Source organism: Athene noctua, chromosome 4 (assembly GCF_965140245.1).
Source record: "Athene noctua chromosome 4, bAthNoc1.hap1.1, whole genome shotgun sequence".
In the NCBI taxonomy this organism is placed as follows: Eukaryota; Metazoa; Chordata; class Aves; order Strigiformes; family Strigidae; genus Athene; species Athene noctua.
The window spans coordinates 19,616,570-19,636,628 of NC_134040.1; the positions used below are offsets into that span (position 1 = coordinate 19,616,570).

The 20,059-nt window shown below is 40.0% G+C and overlaps 1 protein-coding gene across 1 annotated transcript in view; it reads right to left on the reverse strand.

Annotated features, from left to right (window-relative positions):
* Positions 1-14,459, reverse strand: part of ADGRA3 (adhesion G protein-coupled receptor A3) — a 61,113-nt gene extending 46,654 nt beyond the window's left edge. Inside the window, exon 1 of the mRNA XM_074904602.1 lies at positions 13,920-14,459. Coding sequence (XP_074760703.1) covers positions 13,920-14,185 — 266 coding nt within the window. The 5' untranslated portion in view covers positions 14,186-14,459. The remainder of the gene's footprint in view (positions 1-13,919) is intronic.
* Positions 14,460-20,059: the final 5,600 nt, after the last annotated feature.

Here is a 20,059-nt window from a genome sequence, read left to right on the forward strand (position 1 = left end):
AAGAATCCCTCATCACATTCATTCTGAGCACAGCTCCTGGTAGTTGCATTTGATGCTCCCCACTTCTTATACTGAAACAAACGGTAATCAATCCCTACCCACCTTCTCTTTAAAACATGTAATTATGTAGAAATCTAGATGGTCTTGTGCCAAATGGAAGACTCATATTTTGCTTACTCTTCAAACAGATGTCATTTTGTGCCACCTTAACCTGAGCTCTTTCCAACTTTATTATACTCAAAAAAATCCAAGATAAGACCACCAGAACTGCTAGTACTCAACACACTGACAAGTTAAAAATCTGCATAGTGTGATAAAGTGATGTTCTCTGTTACCATTTTCCTAGCAACTCCTAACATCTGATCTACCTTTACTACTTGTACAAAAACCTGAAGACTTCTGGTCAGCTTGGTGCCCATCATCTTATATATGAAGACAGAATTGTTGTCATCCAATACTATTTTCATTTTTCTACAATGTGCTGTTTATGTCATTTTATTGCCCAGTTATTAGTTTCATAAACTTCTTCCAAAATTCTTCACTTCACTCTCATCCTTATTACATCAAGCAACTCAAACTCTGTCAAGCCCCTACTCACACTCTTTTACAGGCCGTTATGAAATACACTGTGCATTACAGGTCTCAGACTCCACTGAGAGGGCTAACTAACCATTTACTTCCACACACACTTCTTATCCTTCAGCAAGTCAGCCGCTCATACAATTGTTTTCCATTTTATACTGACATACAATTTTCATCAAATGCCTTTGGCAAGAGACTGAGATACACCTTTTGGAAAAGCATCCATGCCTCATTATACCAACTGGATTACCTTTGTAAATATTTTGCTAATTATGAAAAACTCCAAAGGTTTGTGGGGAAGAGCTTCCCATTATAGGAAATGCAAGTGTTCCAGAGTACACCTCTCTCTTTATCCAGGCATCCAATAAATTTATTATAAATGCCACTGATTTGTTCAACACAAACATTAGATTTGGAACCACACAGTTCCCCTAAACTCCAATGCACTTATAAAAAAAAATAATAAAATCAACATTTGCCATCCCTCCAGTCCTCAAAAATGTTCATTCTAAGCAAGACTTCAGACGTTTATCATTTGACTTTTTCATTCCTGAGTTCTTCTAAAAGCTCTCCAGTGCACACCGTTTTGTCCTGGAAATTTACACTCTGTCAGTTTGTTCCACAACTTCTGCTACAGTCATTTCAATCTCAGACAGGTCCTCTATCAAATGCATCCTGCAGATCCAACATGTCTGTGCACTACTTCACTTATACCAATTACATCTTCAGGCTGGAAAACTACTTCCGTGCTTACAACTGCCACTAGGAGATTTCTTTCCAGTCTATTACATCTTTCAGATATCCTTTACAATAGCCATAAACCAAACACACATACACACAGAGCCCTCTTTCCTCTGATGCATGAAATTTATTATCTAATGACAAGGATTAGTACTTCAAAACACATCATGAATGAAACTAAAATGCAGAAATACCAATCTATGAAAACAGCATCATTTTGACACAACTATGAATTATATGAAGTAGTTTTCTTCTCCAGGATTCTGGAGATTGCCTCAAGCCTCTGTGGTTTAGACAAACACAGGAGAGGAAATTTTTTTTTTGTCTCAAAGCTCTGGCACCAAGTCAATCTCTCTCTCTCAATCTCACATACACACAATCAAGACAGCTGAACAAACTATTTGAAAATCTTTCCATTTCCAGTCTAATGGACGGAAAGCTTGAAAATTCTTTAAATTAAAGTTTAATCATTCAAAGGTAAAAGTTCTGATGCTAAAAGGAGGAGATCCAACTCCTCCTTCTTCCCTCACAGTCATATCATATATTTCTGCAGTTCATCTCAAGTCATCCCTGGTGCCCACTGCTCCACAATCAGCTAACATTAAACTACACATTTACCCAAAGCATTTCCAAGAGAGTTATATGCCAAGTGCAAATGTGTCATCAACATCGCATGCTACACGTTCAGCTAATCCCACGTGGAAAGGATGAGAAAAAAATACTTAAAGGTATACTGATAATTTGCTGTTGTATGTGTCTATAAAGCCTGTAATGTCTACTAGAATGTCAGCTAAGAAAATCTGCTCTTGTGAAACACAGGACTAGAGTCAAATACGTTAAGCTAACTTATAGGAATGAATGAAGGAAAATTGCCCCAGTTGTAGCTGTGATAAACTAGATGACTGAAAAAATGAAACAGTATTTTTTTAAAAACAGATGTACAAATCAAAGAATCTCAGATACTCTTCAGAAACCTACATTTATTTCAAGGACTACTTGCATCAAGGAAGGCTCAACATGTAACAGAAAGTGAGAATACACATTTGCAAGACTGCAAGATTGACAAGTATGATCCTCATCTACAACTTGGAATGCCTATAAAACTAGTAAAATTCAACCGAAGCATTAAAATCACACATCCAGAAGTCTTTGAAACTACTTTTACTTCTACCCAAAGAGGAAAAGGTTTCAAGCTAAATAGTAAACATTTGTAGAAATGATAGGTACAGGTTTCATTCTGCAAACCAAATCTATTCAGAGTGAAGCACACCTTTATTTCAACATCCTTCCTGGTTTCAGAAACATATGTGGGAAGAAAAATAAAGAAATGAATGAAGGAGTTTATAAAAAACCTCATTAACAGTTAATGCAAACTGAACATAAGGCATAACAGCAGCAGCAAGAAAAAAGACAGACCAATTTCAGACTTATGGATAAAGTAAGAAGAAAAACATGACGTTCAGAAAACATCCAAGTCAACATAAGCAAGCAAGCAAACTACAACCTCTGGTAGCACAGAAATAATTTGTATTTTAGTTATAAAAGGCTTAATCTTAAAGATTTATTGATTTTTACCTGTACTTTTTCCAGAAAAAGGAGCTATTCAATATGGAGCAGAAACCACTTCAAAAGTAGCTATAATTGACTTGAACTAAATCTAAGCTAAATAAAATTACAGTTCTGAAAAAAAAAAAAAGTTTTCTGACATTGCCTGTAAAATAATAGGCCTAAAGTAGAAGTCTTTGAATATCTGTGCACTAGGTAAATTTCTCTCTGGAGTGTGATGTACAAATTATAGTCAGCCTGATTTAGTATTTTCTCTGCAGAGGTTGTTAGTTACTCAACCATAAAGGTTTAGTACAATAAATGATAGATTTTACAACACTCCATATAACCTAAGACATTTCATCACACTTAAAAATGTTGTAAGTGTAATCTTTAAAAAAAATGCAGTTTAAAACTTACTATTAATATATTTAGTCTATACATTACTTGAAGTGTTAAGGGATATGGCATAAAACGACAAAACACAATAAAGCATTCACCTCAGTAGATGTTTTATAGTCACTTTCACAATTTCTGTGCATTAATGTACAGTGAAATGAAGGACTATTATGTACCACTTAGACACAGAAAATTATTTGTGATCAATAATAATTCTAATTTACTAGTTTAAGACCATAATTCTTCCTAAGAGGCAAGCAATTCTGAAAATATGCAAACTCTTCCATCATTAAGAAGTTTAAAGGGAAAATGGTAGAGAGCTACAGATCTCCACTCATCCCCATCTTGCTCAACTCTCCTTTAAAAAATGTACCTGGAGATTTCATGAAGGGATTTCCATAAGCCAGTGTCACTGTAACAAGCCTGTGTTACAAGTTCCAGATGAGGTTTTTTTTATGGTGGGCTTTTTTTCTTCTCTTAAGTGATCAACAATACCTGGTTGGAACAAAAGCATTTTGCTTGTCCAGCCCTTACATAACAGAAAATAAGATGTGGAACTCCTGCATGCAAACACACTCACAGCCACGGGAATTAACACAAAAGACTTGGAAGAAAAGGCAGCAGAAAAGTGGGTTCTAGAAAGTATTATGGACAATGTCTCAAGTCACCTTAAAGCAAAACACTTCCCTCTCCGTTGACTGAGCAGAATGACTGTAGAGACAAAGAGGTAATCTAAAAACAACACACCTCAAGAAAAAAAAAACACAACCAGAACAACAAAAACCAACACTCCCCCAAAAATACAAAACCCACCCCAGCTTTTCACCCATTCCAAGAACACTGGTGAAATATTCCCTTGTTGAATATAGCTTGGATCTCAAAGCCCTGTTTCTATTTTGCTTCATAAAGTGGCAGAAGAATTTTGCAAAACTCTGTAAAGAAACTCAACTCTGGCTCTAACTTACTGCCGAGACCTTTAGCAATAGATGCCCATTTGCTAGCATGCAAAACATAACTATGCAGTCAAACCCAAAGTCTGTCCTTTGTAGTACAGAATTTCAGCAACAGATACTAAAGGTGATGTCAATTATTTTCTTTTTGATACAGGAGAAGAAAATATAAAAGACTTCATTTGTTTTTACCATTAGAATAAGGTGATAAGCACTCAGTGAAGAAAGTTCTGTTCTGTGAAACAATTTTGGTTTGTCAGTTATAAAACAGCCATCACAGAGAGCAGTCAACCAGACAAGAATTTAGAATGCATCTCTAAAGTTCACAAATTAACCATTTTGTAGAATACTATGAAAACATACACACATCCACTAACACTACTACAAAATAGTCAAAATGGCCTCCAGGAAACCTGTACAAAGACTGGGAGACAGTGTAACTTTCAGCTGAATGCTGAAGTAGCTTCCAGAACATTTTTTAAGAGACTCAAATAAAGAGACAGGAAACAGAAAATAAATCAGATCACTTCATGATGATGGCTGTATACTCTAAGGACTGGGAAAGTGGCCACCAGCAAAAACTGGACTAAAATAACCATCTGTACAACCAAGAAAAATGCTTTCTGTTGAAAGCCATGAACTTGCAAAAAGAAATACATTTTTCGAAGTCTATCTTCTAGAAGTTGTGATTTAACAAGGATATAAACCCAGTATTTTTCAGCAGTATTTTGCTTTCTAGTGAGTTACTGGTGTCAAAGGGAAAGTAATAGACTGAGCAGAACATAAACAGTACTTGCTTAAACGTAAGCCTAATATGAAAACCTTCCACGAGCAATATATAAAGAATTTTGAATTTTCAAAGCCCCTGCAAAAGGAGACAGTATTTTCCATTTAACAAGAACAATTTAATTGAGGGAGCTTATCAACAAAATATTTGCAAAATAGAAGTTTGCAACACATAAAAGATTTCCTGTACTATTTCATTATTATGCATATTAAACAATATTAAGATTGTGAACTAAAACACTCAGTGTAACCACAGAATTAAAACTGTGTCTATTTATATTGCTCCATTTTAAACTGGGAATCTGCTAACTTTATATGGACCTTTTTTTCCCCACACAGACACAATCCCTTCATCATTCAAGCAATGACGCTCACTTCAAGAACAGTTATTAAAGATTTTTTTTCTTGATATTCAGTATGTGGTTACATGCTTTATTTGTTGCCTTTAAGGACAAACCATTCTTTAAGGACAGAAATTCTTTCTTTCTAGTGAAATACAGTGCCAATCACTGGAGTACCTCAGTGAAATTTCTATGTAAAAGTACCAGGTAAAAATAATCTCAGAAGAAGTACAGAACTGAGGTGCAAAACAAAATCCAAGAACGAGTAGCAATGTTGCTGAAAATGACACTACTATCAGAAGAAATTCTTGTGAAATTATGACCTTACCAAACCTCTCTTTCGTACTTATCCAGGTTTGGAAAGCCTACCTGAGAGAAAATTAAGAGGACACAGCAACATGCAGTTTCTTCCAACACTAACTCTGAGTTGCTGTTTCTACAGCTAACCAAAACTGGTAACCTAACCCTTGTGACCATTACATTCTGGGAAGCTTGCTCCAAGTTCTCTCTCACCGCCACATCTGTAGCATTTGAATTAGTTTAAGAGATGATGGTCAACTTCTTTCTGTAGTAACCCTCCTGTCTTATTCCCCTCCGCTGCCTCCTGAGTTTTCCACTTCTTACCCACCACATGTACACTTCTTAGGATTCTTACTGACTTGCAGTTTAGGTCAAGTTTTCCCTATCCCTCCAACCTTCATACATACATGTGAGTAACTCACTTCACAGGAAATACTGCAAACACACAGATGCCTAGACAGACTCTCCTAACTTAAGCTGTTATGGCCAATACATTCTATGTGTCATGTGACAGTAGTATTAATTATAGCATATGCTGTCTCATCCAGCCACACACGTATTTGCATTTCCTATCAGGTATAGATGCTCTCTAGAAAGTGCTTTGTCCAGACACGTTCACAAGCACTTCTTGTCAACTGCTGGCACACAAAGACACGTTTTTCACAAAAATTGTATCCTAATCCTACAGAAGTCAACAATTTTTTGGTAATTTAGCTCCCTGAACTGACTAGGCATGGAGCCAACAAATGCCAGTACATCAGCAAGGGAGGGAAATAAAAAACCCTAGCCAACAAAACCAAGAAACCACCCACACAGCAAGATACTGGGAAGTGAAGGTATGAACACACCAGCTCTAGTTCAGGCTACAGTTTTGCAGGCAGTTGGATGTGGATATAACTTTCCACACTCAGAGTGGGAGATCTCCTCTTGCTTGTCCTTGTTCCCGATCATCCCAGTGTCTGAAGCAGAAAGAGAGGGTGAAAGGGGACCTCCCTTCTCCAGTACAGAGGTGCAAGGTCAGCTCACTGCCACTGACAGGAACTTTAACGAGTCCACAGCCACACAGTTTTGAAGATTGGTTTCAATCAGGACAATAGCCTCTGGTATTAACAGGAAAACAACAGTTTGAGGTATTAGAATCAGTTGTTTGGGATGTCTTAGCGGATGCTTTTAGAAATCTGAGTATAACTTGCAAACTCTGCCTGATACTAAGTTTCAAGGTAAAACCTATTCTGTAACAACATGGGCTAACTAATAACAAGTTCTTGCATCTGACAGACATAAACATTTATGCTCATCTCCTCCGATGGAAATAGCGCATCATATGGACAATACCAGAAGAATCTTCTCAGACAGTGTAATACCACTACCACTTCCTTCTATGGTCCATCTTCCCCTACTGACATCCAGTCACTAATCCTGCCTTTACTGATTTTGTGGGTAGCTGATCAATTTCCAAGAATTCTCACCCATCCCCCGCTAAACCAGTTACACACACCCTTCAGAACCTTATCAGCTCTGCATTCACTTCCTCTGAAGTCCTTCTGACTTCCCATCTCCATAACCAACACATGCATTCAAAGGAATCCACACTCCCATCTCAACTCCTCCCTGACCCAGCAGTAGTTTCTGCTTTTTAATCCAATCTTCCTGCCTTTCTTCACTTCCTATCAAGATCCTAATCTCCCTCCCTGTACCTCAAAGGATCTTTTTTTCCCTAGATTGAACTGATCTAGCAGAGGGCACAGATTGTACTCTTAGACAAAGCATGTGAAGACAACACAGCCCACCGCCACCTAGACCTGAATACTGGATCCTTGCCTGGATTAATCCTAGAACACACTATCCAGTGCAGACAGAATTGTGGAATGAAGCTGCGTATTTCTGAAATTTCTTTACTCAATCTGCATTTATTATGTTTGTGGGTTTGGGGTCTGTTCCCCCCCCCCCCCCCAAAAAAAAAAAAAAAAGCTCTTAGCTGGTCTGCCTTACCAAAAAGGTCAAATTCCTGCTCCAAAGCAACTAGTCTGCAGCCCGGCCAAAACTGCCTGACTAGCTTAGCTCACACACACCACCAAAGCAATACAATACTCTGGGACCTAGCAGCTCTGCACCAGAGTGCACTGGCATCCCCTTCACTCCAAGGCATCTCAGAGGACAGTTCTGTACTGCACCACCAGACACGTCCCGTGTCCAAAGAGGACATTACCAAAGCATGAGTCACAACACAGTAATGCACATAAACAGTAATTAATGGATATGAGCTGTCCCACTGTAGCACTCTAAAAGCAACAAGACATGGCAGTTTTCACTGCTAGACAGCCAAACAGTGAAATCCCAAGGTGAAAAAAAATATTTCCCCATTTACTCTGCTAAAGACTAAAGATATTTAATAGATTTAATATTTTAAAAATTAATATTTAAAATTATTTATCTCACTGCAGAAAGCAAAACTGACAAAAACATACTTTAGTTATCTGAAGTTCTTAAATTTAAAACTATTATTGCTAATGAAATGCTCAACTGTTTTTAGTCTTCATGGATTTACTGGTACAAAGAATGCATTTAAACTGTATAGATTTAAAACCTATAAAGACTACTATGGTAAAGATACAGACTAAATAAGGAAGTAATGACAAATCCATGAACCTGCAACATATCTGGCCCATCCAAAGTACATATGGAAACCATTAAATTCTGAAAAATCTAATCTTGCAGCTCCATACGTGGTTTAAATTACAAAAATAACCTCTGAAACAGGAACAAACTGCAAGCAAAAAGAAATGAGACACAAGTAGTTATTCATTCTTCATCACTGCAGCATAAATTCCAGTTCTATTTCTTCAACTCTTGGCATTAACTTTGCCAAAATGAAACAAAACCAGGAATACCAATGAATCAATAAAAGACAACAATAAAAAAGTATTAGTCCTGAAGATGAAAACTTCTCTTCCTGAGGCTAGATACAGTGCAACACATTGAACACTTCATACTGACTAAAGGGCTAATGGACACACAAAGGGCATTGCTTATATGGATATATTCAGGGGAATAAATGTATTGCATAATTCTACATTAATATTGTGGCTTGGAGAATTAAATTAAATTGTCCTTATTAAAAAAAAATTAAGTTTGCTCTCCAGAATTTTGCCGAACTTATGTCTGTCGTCCTGTCTTATTTTCAACTCAGTAGTAATCAATACATAGCTCTCATTCAGTATCTGAGCGCCAGGCTTGTAACAACTGCCTACGGTTGTATCTATGGTACAGAAGACATATTTCTAATTACTTCATGTATTTAATGAAAAGTACAATAATCTTACTGTGAAAGGCACCTAAAACAATTTTAAAATGCTCTATAGAAGAAAAATCTTTAAAAATAAAGTCAGTATGCCTTGATACAATCATTATTGCATGAAGACTATTTCCAATTACAACTTACCCTGTATGTTAAAACCATTCTTACAACACTAAAAGAAGCAAGAGAACACTGTTGAAACTTGACTGGGTATCCCAGTGGATATGTATTAACAACATAACACGATGTCTTCCGAAGCTGAACAGTTATTTAGGTAGAAGAAAATATTGCAATTTTGAAATAAGTGTGGTTCAAATTGTGACCTCAGAATTTTCTTGTAGTACTCAAATATACACAGACACATACACAATCATACCAGAATACTGTATGTATTCAATATCCCATAATAACAACCCCACAATAATTAATCAGTGTGAGAATAGGGCATACAGCAAAGCATTAACCCAATTTCCAGTGTGGATTTCTATCTTCTCAAGGTAAAACACAGACACAAAATCTGATAGATGTATACTGAATAGGTCTACTAGAACACAAGCCTAACGGAAAATACAAGCTGTCAAGAATCCCTTCAAGGTAATAATGGAAATGTACTTTAAATTTCCACAGAAGACACGCCTATACTTCCTGTTTGTCAATATTTTGATAAAAGACACCTTTTTCCATACACATAATACACATAATAAAGAAAGGCCCAACTAAGTAAAACGAAGACAGTGAAAAGTTTAGTAAAGCATCAGATCATGCCTCAAAAAAAAAAAAAAAAAAAAATCATAAATGTAAGCCACCACACAATTTCTATTTGCTTTCTTTTTAAAACTTGGCGGGTCCTTTTTCTGTAAGAAGAAAAAATTACTCATGTAATTCATGTAATTACAATGTAATCACACATTGTGATACAAGTGAGTCCTTGCAATGTGAGTGACCTTTTGCTTTGCAACTTTTAGAATTTAGGAATTTTTGTTACAAACAGGAAGGCTGTGTGCTATCTGGAAGGCCAAGTAAGTTTGCCTTTCAGCTGCTTAATGGATATAGTTTGACATGATTAGGAGGTGGACAAAAACTGACATTTTAAGATGCTGATCTCAACAGCAATCCAGTTAAGCACATTGTTGAACAGTTCTGAACATAAATCCAGGCTGATGCTCTGGCTTGTAAATGCAAACACTGATACTCACATGTTTCTATCAGGATATGTGGGTAAGCAAAGTTGGTTTTACAGACCATTAAGGCTCTCAATTCAGAAACACAATTCTTTACTAAATATATATGCTTTTCCTCTATTTAGATTCCTATTCCTATAAAATGTGTAGTTAACCTATTTGTAACAGGTAACTAAAATTCTCGTACATTACAAGGATTACAACTTCAGGGGCTTGTCTTCAGTGGGATCACACATTCTCTTTCAGAGAATAAACTAATGGCTAATATCCAACAAGTTATGACATCATCATTTGAGCTTGCATCAAGAAACACAACAGCAATTGATATCTTGGACTTCTATTACAAGAATACAGTACTTTTCCTTACTTAAATGTGAATCACAGCAACAGCTTCCGTATCTACTGAAACACAGAGCAAGTCAGACAAAGCCCAGAGTTACATTCAGCCAGTTATGTTATCTTCACAGCAAAAGCATCTCATCTGGCTGGTTAAACTACAAAGGTCAAAGCCAACTATGGCGTTCACGTAGATACACCCTTCATTTGCATCCCAATCAGTTTTATTATATGAGACTATGAAAAAGTCCCTTCCTTTACTATAAATAAACTTGAATTCACCTTGGAATTTGACCTAGTTGCTCAGTAAAGCACTAGTTAATTCTACCTGGATTCTGCAGGAATCTCAATTTACAGTACTGCCAGAATTCCTAATACTTATTCTCCCACAGACATCTCTCTAATACTCTTCTTCCAGTGTTTGCTTTCCTTCCTCAATCATGAAACAAACTTACTTTGTCTCTTAGCAATTTAAATCGTTAGGATATTTTTTCTGAATTGTAACTAAAGATTTTACGTAATACTGACCTAAATTGCTAGGACAATAACGTGTTTTGTGGCAAACAAAGGCCAAGGCATTTTGTAAATTAAGTGACCTTGCCCAACTTATCTGTATCATTGTTAACCACTAACTACAATGGTTTGCAAGAATAGAAGAACCTGGCGAGAATCCTCAGATGCTCTTCATTTATCCTAGGTTTCACTACTTCTCTTATTTCCTCACTTTTTAGAGACTTTTGTCCTCAAGGATATTGGGGGGGGGGGGGATAATTGTAAATGCTAAATGCACAGCAGCTGATTTACTGAAAGTCTAAGAGTTTGATCAGTGATAAGGATAGAATCAGGGTTTCTAAAATTAATATAACCACTTCATTTGCGTCATTCCTAGCTCACTCAAAAAGCAAAAAGTTATATAAAACTATATAGGTCCTTGTATTTAAAATTGGTTTGTTTAAAATAAGAATCAACATAAAAGGAAATTAACTGAATTGAAATGCAGCTGATCTACACAGCAGCGATCTATTTTCAGCTACTTATCTCCGCAGTGATCCACTAATCCAAAAAGATATAACAGAACTAGTATTTATCTTAATAGAAGAATCCTACAAGAATCAAGATTCAAGATAACTCAGGGCAGTTTGACTCTAATCAGACAACCTTCCACTATCCACCAAGTACTGCAATTCTAAGTATCAGCTTGGGGAAAAAAAAAAAAGTAATTCTTGGTAAAAGATTAGATAACGATTAACCCAGCCACTAATAATCAACATGTTAGTGAAATGGCACTTGGCAACACACCCTATAAATCACCAAAACTTTCTAACCGGTTTAATAGGGATTCAGTAAAAAAAAACCCTCTCTCCTAAATATGGAAAATCATGCCTCGAGAGTCAACAAACTTGAAAGATCCTGAACCACAACAATTATTGTGTCCACTCTCTTAGAGAAAAACAGAAGCATTGGTTTAATAATCTTTGCCTTATATTTCAGTAAAATTTCAAAGTGTGTGTTCATATTTATTGCATCAACACAGTTATGATACTTAGTACAAAGAACAATGAAAAACATTTACATATTATAACAATTGTTTCTTGCTATTAAAAATTTTAAAAGGGAAAAACAAATGTTTTGGAAGTTATGAACGTCAAAGGCCAGTAAAACTGAAAACAATTAATTAGTGTATGTAGATATGCTCTAGATACACTCTAGATAATGAAGGAGTATAAAAATCAAGATGAAAGATGAACCATTCTTCCAATTTCTTCTGTCACTGCAATTATGAACAAAGGTCCATTCACAGTAAGGCCGCTGTGTTTGAGATCTGCTTGTCTTTCATAGCAATCAGAGCTATGACTCCAAGTTTTCTGAACCAAAAGACTCCTCCAGTCAACTTCAGCATATCAGCCATACTAACATTTACTTTTATCAAAATTTTAATGAATACTACATTCTTAACTTAATCAGCTGCAAAGCATTTGAGGCTAACAAAGACTAAAATGATTTGCTGATCAAACAGCCATCACCACCTACTTTTTGCTTTTTCTACTTCAGAAACTTCACATATGAATACTGCTTGTCACTTCTCACAGGTAAGTTACAAATATTCTCTGAACCCTTGCAGATTGCCAAGTGAGAACTACTTCAGCCTTAACCACCTCCCTGGTTTTGGCTTTCACTTTTCTCATAGGTCTGGATCCATGCATATGTTGCTGACCAAGTGCACACCTCACTACGACCTCCTGAAGGAAGCCCTTCCTTGGCAGTTCAGTGCTGTCGAAGTTCACAAAAGCAAGGAGTCAGTGTTACTCTCATGACATAACTATATACATTCTCTGCTTGTTAAACTCGTATTGGTAGACCTTTCAAACCTGTGATTTCTAGTTAAGTAGGTAAGTATCTTCAGCTAGACCCCATAATTAAGTTTCTTTTCATTGTTTTTCTTGCATACTACTTGGTTGCGCTTGAGTCTTCCTACAGTACCACAGGCACTCTAAGGAAGGGACAAGGGTTCCACTTTTAGGACCATCCACCAGTGAAATACAGTGCTGCTGGTGTCCTCGTCCATGTCAGGGAGGGTGGACTAGATGACATTTAAAGCTCCCTTCCAACTCAAATCACTCTGTGAATCTATGAACTTCTCTGTGAGCAGATAATGTCTCGCAAAGATGTGCACACTCATGTCTAAGTAAATAGCGACATGTTTATTACTTTGGAATAAGCTGCATATCCTGTTTGAAACTTGTTATTCAAATGGATGAGCTAGGATGGCCTCCACATAAAAAGAGCACACCTACTGCTATATGGAAGTAAACTGACCTTTTTTCCAAAGAAAAAACAAATCCTTTTGGCTGGTTTTACTGCAAGCTACAATAAACAAGTTGCTGTTTGCTACCATAAAACTTCTGGCCCACCCAGCCTACTGCTCATGCTCTCAATTAGTGCTCGGTTGTTAGAACTACCTCAACGCACGGTACTCCGAAGCCGAGTTTCTTCTGAGACAAAAAAAAATAAATTCAGGGAAGTTCAAAAAAAAGAAAAAATGTGGAATTACTTTTAATAAAGACCTTAGCTTTCTGACCAGCCTGAACCCTTTGATGGAGAGCAGCCCAAGAGAGAAGGCGCAAGGCGGGGGGGGGGGGGGGGGGGGGGGGGGGATGCTGCTCCGCGGGGCGGGCGGTGGCGCGGGGGGACTGCGCGTGGCGGAGCCGCCCCGACAGTGTGTAACGGGACGCTCTCCCCCACTCCTAAAATCACCATCCCAGGAAACTAAGGGACAACATTAACAGTACAGCCAATAAAAAATCCGCTCCTGGGGCTTTCCTCAGCAGCACAGAGGGTCAACCTTCCCCCCCCCCCCCCCCCGCGTCTGACCCTGTTCTACCTCAGCCCGCACAGCCTCCCCCCACCCCGTCCACGTCGCACCAAGGCCGCCCACCCCCCACCCGGGGACGGTACTCACAGGGTGACCGTCCGGTTAGGCAGCACCTCGGGAGGCAGGACCTGAGCGAGTTCCAGGTTGCTGCAAACTACCTTCACCTCCACCGGGCCGCCGGCCACCGCTTTGCTGGCGCTTTTGGGGCGACCGTCGTACTTACAGCCCGGGGGCAGCGCGGCTCCGCCACCCCCCAGCGCCGTCAGGAAGAGGAGCGCGGGCAGGAGTCCCGCCGGGCGGCGACGGCGGCGGCGCTGTGGGCGGCAGAGAGCGCGGCGGCCCGGGGGCAGCATGGCGGGGCCGTGCAGGGCCCCGCTCCGCTCCTCCCGCAGGCGGCGTGCACGGATGGGGTCGGCCGGGCCGGGCGGGAGAGGGGCGGGGGGGGGGGGGGGGGCGCCGCGGTTCGCCCTGGCTTAGCTCCGCGGGGGCGGCGCCAGGCGCGGCCGCAACACTGGCGCCATGCGGTGCCGCGGGGGCGATAGGCTGCGGGCGGAAGCCGTGGCCGCCACGGCCGCCCTCGTCTTTGTGTCGAGGCCGGGCGGGCTCCGCGCAGCGGCGGCGGCAGCAGCGCCGCCTTCCGCCGGTGCCGGAGCCCCGCGGCAGCCGCCGAGCGACCGAGCGCGCGCGCCCGCCGGGCCTCGGCTCCAGTGCGCACGCGCCGCGGTGGCGGCACTGCCACGCGCCTGCGCGCGGCCGTGCGGTGCAGCCCCCGGCGCAGGGGGGGAGCGCGCCGAGGGGGGGCGGCGCCGTCCCGGTGGGCGGCCCCTGCCCAGGGACAGTGCCGGGCGCCTTCCGCCGCAGCGCCCCTGGGACGGCCGTCGGTAGCGCTGAGGCTGCCTTCGGTCCCGCCGCTCCCCGCAGCAGCCGCCCCGCCAGCTGTCGGGGCCCTGCTGCCCCGGCTTCCTCCATCGGGAGCTCTTTGCCTCGGCCGTGGCCTGTTCGCGATGGCCGCTGTCTTTGGGCCCCCCAACGCTGTACAGCCGAGGGTCCCTGTGATGCTTGGTGGGCCCTATCCCCCTCGCAGGAATAGGGTGGAGCGGTTTGGTTTCCCTCTCCTCTGTTTGCATGCCTTGCCTCTTGCGCCCAGCTCCAGATCCCTGGTCTTGCGGGAGGGACTGTTGCCATTCACGCTTCATGGAGGAAGGATAGTCCCCTGCCTAGGTGCTGAATGGCTTTCAGTACTCTAACGCCGAGTATCTTCTGCTTGTAAGACATTTGTCCTCAAATCAGCCCTGTAAAATGAGGTAACCTTGTTACACCCCCTTGACAGCCAAAGAGCCAAATGATGGAAAAAAGTTATTTCAATATCATCAATCTCAAATGCAAAAAAAAACCCCTCACCTACCTACAATGTGTCTTTTCATGGCACACTTGGGACTGCTTTTCTGGGTGTAGTTGGTTCATGTTCTCACATTTCTCTGCAGCCAGGACAGCCAGGCACGAACGCCTTTGTGCCAGTGACAGCTGAAATTCTCAATACGTTCTTTGCCTCCAGTAGGTGTGAGGATAATAAAATACCTGCTACCTAACTTGCAATCAAATTACAAGAACTGACAGCATCTACTTTAAAAATTTTAAGGGAGACTTTGCAAAACCCATAGGAAGTTCTGGTCCCTAACCAAGAACTCACAATGCCCCATCCTTACAGAAGGGCACTGGCAAATAACAGCCTGCAAAATACCTGTTATTGCACAGAAATGCAATTCAAGGCACTGGTAATAACAGCTGCCAAAATGAGTTACAAAAACTTCAAGGTATGCTTGGGTAATGTTAAACACTCAGGTTGTGACCCAGATTTAAATGTAACCTAATGAAAGACACAGACAAACTAGGAATTGTGGGTTAGGCAAGTGGAACAAGATTACAGCAGTAACATCACAATTACCTGGGCATGTTGTAGATACCCTTTACCCACCATCATGTTTCCTCTCCTTGATTGTATGGCCTCTTACAAATGAAGATGGAACCTGTCCCATGTACTGAAATTGTTGACCAGAATGCAAAGAGGGCGCAAGTTCTTGAACTTTAATTCAGGTTTGCATGCCACTGAGTCATTCAGCAGGACCAACCTGATCTGGGTGAGATGTGAAGCCACTATTATTCTTGAACTAAATTAGATCAGGACACAAAATACAAAGTTGATAATGCCTTTGTGCTCTTATGCTGCTGTTGTTCCAACTGTAAGAGAAAAGAGATTTAATTAGCAAAAAACTCACCTATGTAGAGTTAATTCTTCTGGTTTGGGCTTTATTTGAAACAAATTCAAGCATGTTGAATTTGTGTTGGGTTGGTGCTTTGTGTAATGGAGGCCCACCATTTTTGATCTGGCACCGGGAGTTGTAAGGCTGGATCAACTATATCAAACCACGGTCCAAGATACTCGGAAGTAGTGCTGGGTTAAAGAGTTCTTCCCCTTTGCTACTTTCTTCCCATAACCTTCGGCAGTATCGATAACATGATCCAATTCTCTGCACAGCTACATAAAAAGTTTGTGCAGGGCTAAGGATCAACATGGAGATAAAGCATACAGCTGCCTTTTCTGGCAGCAGAGCAAATTTATGACAGTTTAAACCACTAATTCTACCAGAATTTTGGCTTGGCATTGCCACTGTTTCAGCATAGCTAATCAAGATTGCACTTCAGTGCTACTGAAGGGAACATTCCCATGTTCTTCTGAAGCTACTTGTTCCGCTCCCTTGACTTGCATTTGTGGCAATGCATATGTTTTGACCCCATTAGTCTCTAGTTGTATCAGTGAGATGATCCACATGGTCACATAATCTAAAAATGGTGATGGAAGTGGTGAACTGTTGCTTCTGGTGACTGTGATCACAGAGCATCTTAACTCTCAGCTTTCCCATAATTCTGGAGAGACAAATTTCTTGCTACCACCTTTCATCTTAATGTCATGTCCAATTCCTTTCCTTCTAATTTATAGGTTCAGGTGTGTTACTTGCCCTTGATGGTTCTGAACTATCTACTCTGTTCTTTCTACTCTACTGAGACCACCCCTACTAACTATGGATCCCAGTTGCAAAGATCCTAAAATTTTAAATTATGCCTCTGTTTAAACTGCTACTATTGAAACCTTGAAGTGTTGTTCTCTGATGATTTATATCCTCTTCGTTTATCTGCTTCTGCAGTGAATCTAATTCCAGAGCATATTGCTCCTCACCTGCCTTCAGAAAGCTTGAAGGATTCAAGTAAAAAGCTCTTCTTGAAGGCTTGTGCTTTTACCCTCATCTTTTCTCTTTCATGCAAATTACTGCAACTTTCATTCAGTGCCAAAGATTTGAAAATGTATTTTCTTACATTGACTCAGGAAAGCTCTTAATCCAAAACATATGTCCCATAGGAGTCACATAACAAATTTCATGTGTGTCTTTTTTGAACAGCAATATACCTTTGTCAAGTTTATGAGAACGTTACGTTTATTGTAGTTGTAGTGGTCTAAGGAGGTAAGGACAAAGTTACATTGTACATCTGCTTCAGAAAACAGAAAGTCCTCTTCCTCCTAGCTTTCTAACAACTCCTCTACCTTTAGGTTATATGCCCTCACTCTTGCTCCACCTGTGGTAGTCATCTGATTGTTCAATAAACCAATTCAACTCAACAACTAAGCTAACCTTTTTTGAATTTAGTTTTCTGCCAGGTTATTGAGCTGAATCAACTCAGGGAAGGGTTAAAAGAGTGCCAGAGCTGGAGGAAAGTGAGTACAAGCGCAAACAAGTACACTTTGTCCTTTTCTCATTTCCCTTCCCTTCATAAAATTTGTCACTAGTACATTCAATTTTGAAAATTAATTTTTCCACTCTTCTTTCTAGTCTACTAATTACTAACTTCCTGTATCCAAGATATTAAGAAGGGTGTGGGAAAGAGGGAAGGGCAAAGAAATTCTTATCAGTGTTTATGTGTAAACAAAGGTAGCTTTGGCAGCACTTCAAATCCTTCATTTGTCCTCAGGTCAGAGAGATAAATAGGAGCTTTTACGTGATTTTTGTCTGTCTTTTCTTCGCTTACTCCTGTCCTTTGCTTTTATCAGTTCAGATTTCACATCCTTGCACATTTTTCTGGGCTATCATCACCTTCACTGAAATGGCTGCTCCCTAATTCTCCTCTCAGGAGACTCCCATTCTGCCACTACCTTCATATTTTCTCTTGTTTTTCTCACTGCCACGGAGTCTTCTACCTACCGCACTTCATCTCTTTCCTTAATGGACTGGGACATCATCAGTTATGTTTTCTTTGCTACAGCAGTTGTCAAGGAAGAGGAAGCAGTTGGTTGCCCTCAGCTATGTCTGCAATACTGTGGTTATTCACTATTCCATGTACAGGCAGGTGATGATAACTGCTGGCACACGCTGGGTTGCTGTTGGTAACCACTAAATCCAAGCAGGCACAGATTCACCTTTCTACAACAACTACTTCTTACTCAGGTGCAGGTTGTGGTATTATATCCCTGTCTCTGTCAGACTGTTCGCTGAGTTACCCTAAGTTCTGCTCTTGCTTGTGACAAACACAGGTATTTCCAGATGCTTGGCTGATGTTTGTCATGTTGGACATCCTCCATTTATTCTCAGACACAGAGATGTTCTCTAAGCCCCTCTCCCCAGTCTACTGCAGTCAAGGGTCAGAGATCTTCAGTGTCAGTAGTGGGGAAAATAGAGTTTTCACACTCAGTTGGGAGTCTGAGGAGAAACACTGTTTCCCTTTACCTGACTGTCCCTTTAAGTAGACATATTTCAAGAATGCTTTGGCAGAATAGCAAACATTAGTTGGGTTAGTTTGTACACTTCTTATGGAAAACTTTTTGAAAATGCTTAAAGTGGGAATGTTCTTAAAGCTGTTTATTTAGAAGTCTCTGAGTTTGTTTATCAATAAATCCCAAATTAAATCAGAATTCAACACTGAAATTTTGTGTATTAAAACTTGAAATATCACCAGAAGCACTTCTGCAGAAAGAAGTCAAGCCCTGAAGATTTTCATGCTTGATTTTCATTACTTTCTTTGCCTTGAGTGAAGGACAAAAACCCCATACAGTGTGGACTCAGCAGACTCTTACAGGGATCTCACTCCTCTTCTGCTGTTCTAGTCTAGAACTGTAGATGGAACACCGACTTTGAAATACACTTCCATTGCAAAATTTTAGAAAGCAAAATATGCAGCTCAAAAATATGTAAAATATGTTGTGCAAGGTTTCTTTCTGACACGTAATTCCATCACCACTTTTTCAGTGTTTGGCCTGCAAATAGTTATTTCATATAATTTTGAAAACTCTTAGCTTTCTATATACCTGATGTGAATTTTCAACAAAATAAAGGTAGAGCAATAGAAATATGCATTTGCATAAAGATAGATATAAATATAGTTTTCATACAAAGATAAATAAAAGAGGAAGAGATATAGTTTTCACACATTAAAAATTTTGCTAAAATGTGTAACTGCCATTTCAGCCCCTTTTGAAAAGATTGTTATCAGTTAGACACATTACTCAGCATTAATAAACTTGCAGGCTTCCAAGCAATAATCTAATAAAAGCGGAAATATAGTTTTCCTTCTACTCCTTGTTATACTTTGTTAAATACTTTAATAGATGTTATAATGTAAGTAGGATCCAAACACACAGAGTTGTGGGGAAAAATTAGTAGGGAAAGCAAAAGCTGGACTGCTTCATTACTAACATATCACTGCTTATGGCTGAAAATAAGCTGATGGTATTCCAAGATGGTGGTGATTATGTCTAAATAGATAGATGGAGATTTGCACTGTTGTGTAAACAATGCATGTGAAAGAAAAGCTGTCTGATGCTCAAGCAATTCAAATGATTCAGAAGTTAAACTTTCTTAACATGAATACTTTGAAGAATTTTCTTCACTCCCAAATCTTATAACCTTAAATTTTACAGAACACTAACTCTAGAAGTCCCAATTTTATTGGCTGCATAATGGCACCTGAAGCAAGAGATCCTCTTTCTCTTCCCTGCACAGTTCCTTGAACTCAGGCAGAAAATTCAGAAGGAAAAACAGAAATGAAAAGTCTTGTAATGTGATAGTTAAAGAAAATTAAAATGGCTACACTGGCCAGAGGCAAGCAGCAGCTGAGTCCCACACTGATGTGGAAATGTAGCTCAGACAATATCATACAGGACTGAGCTGGGCCTGGGTGAT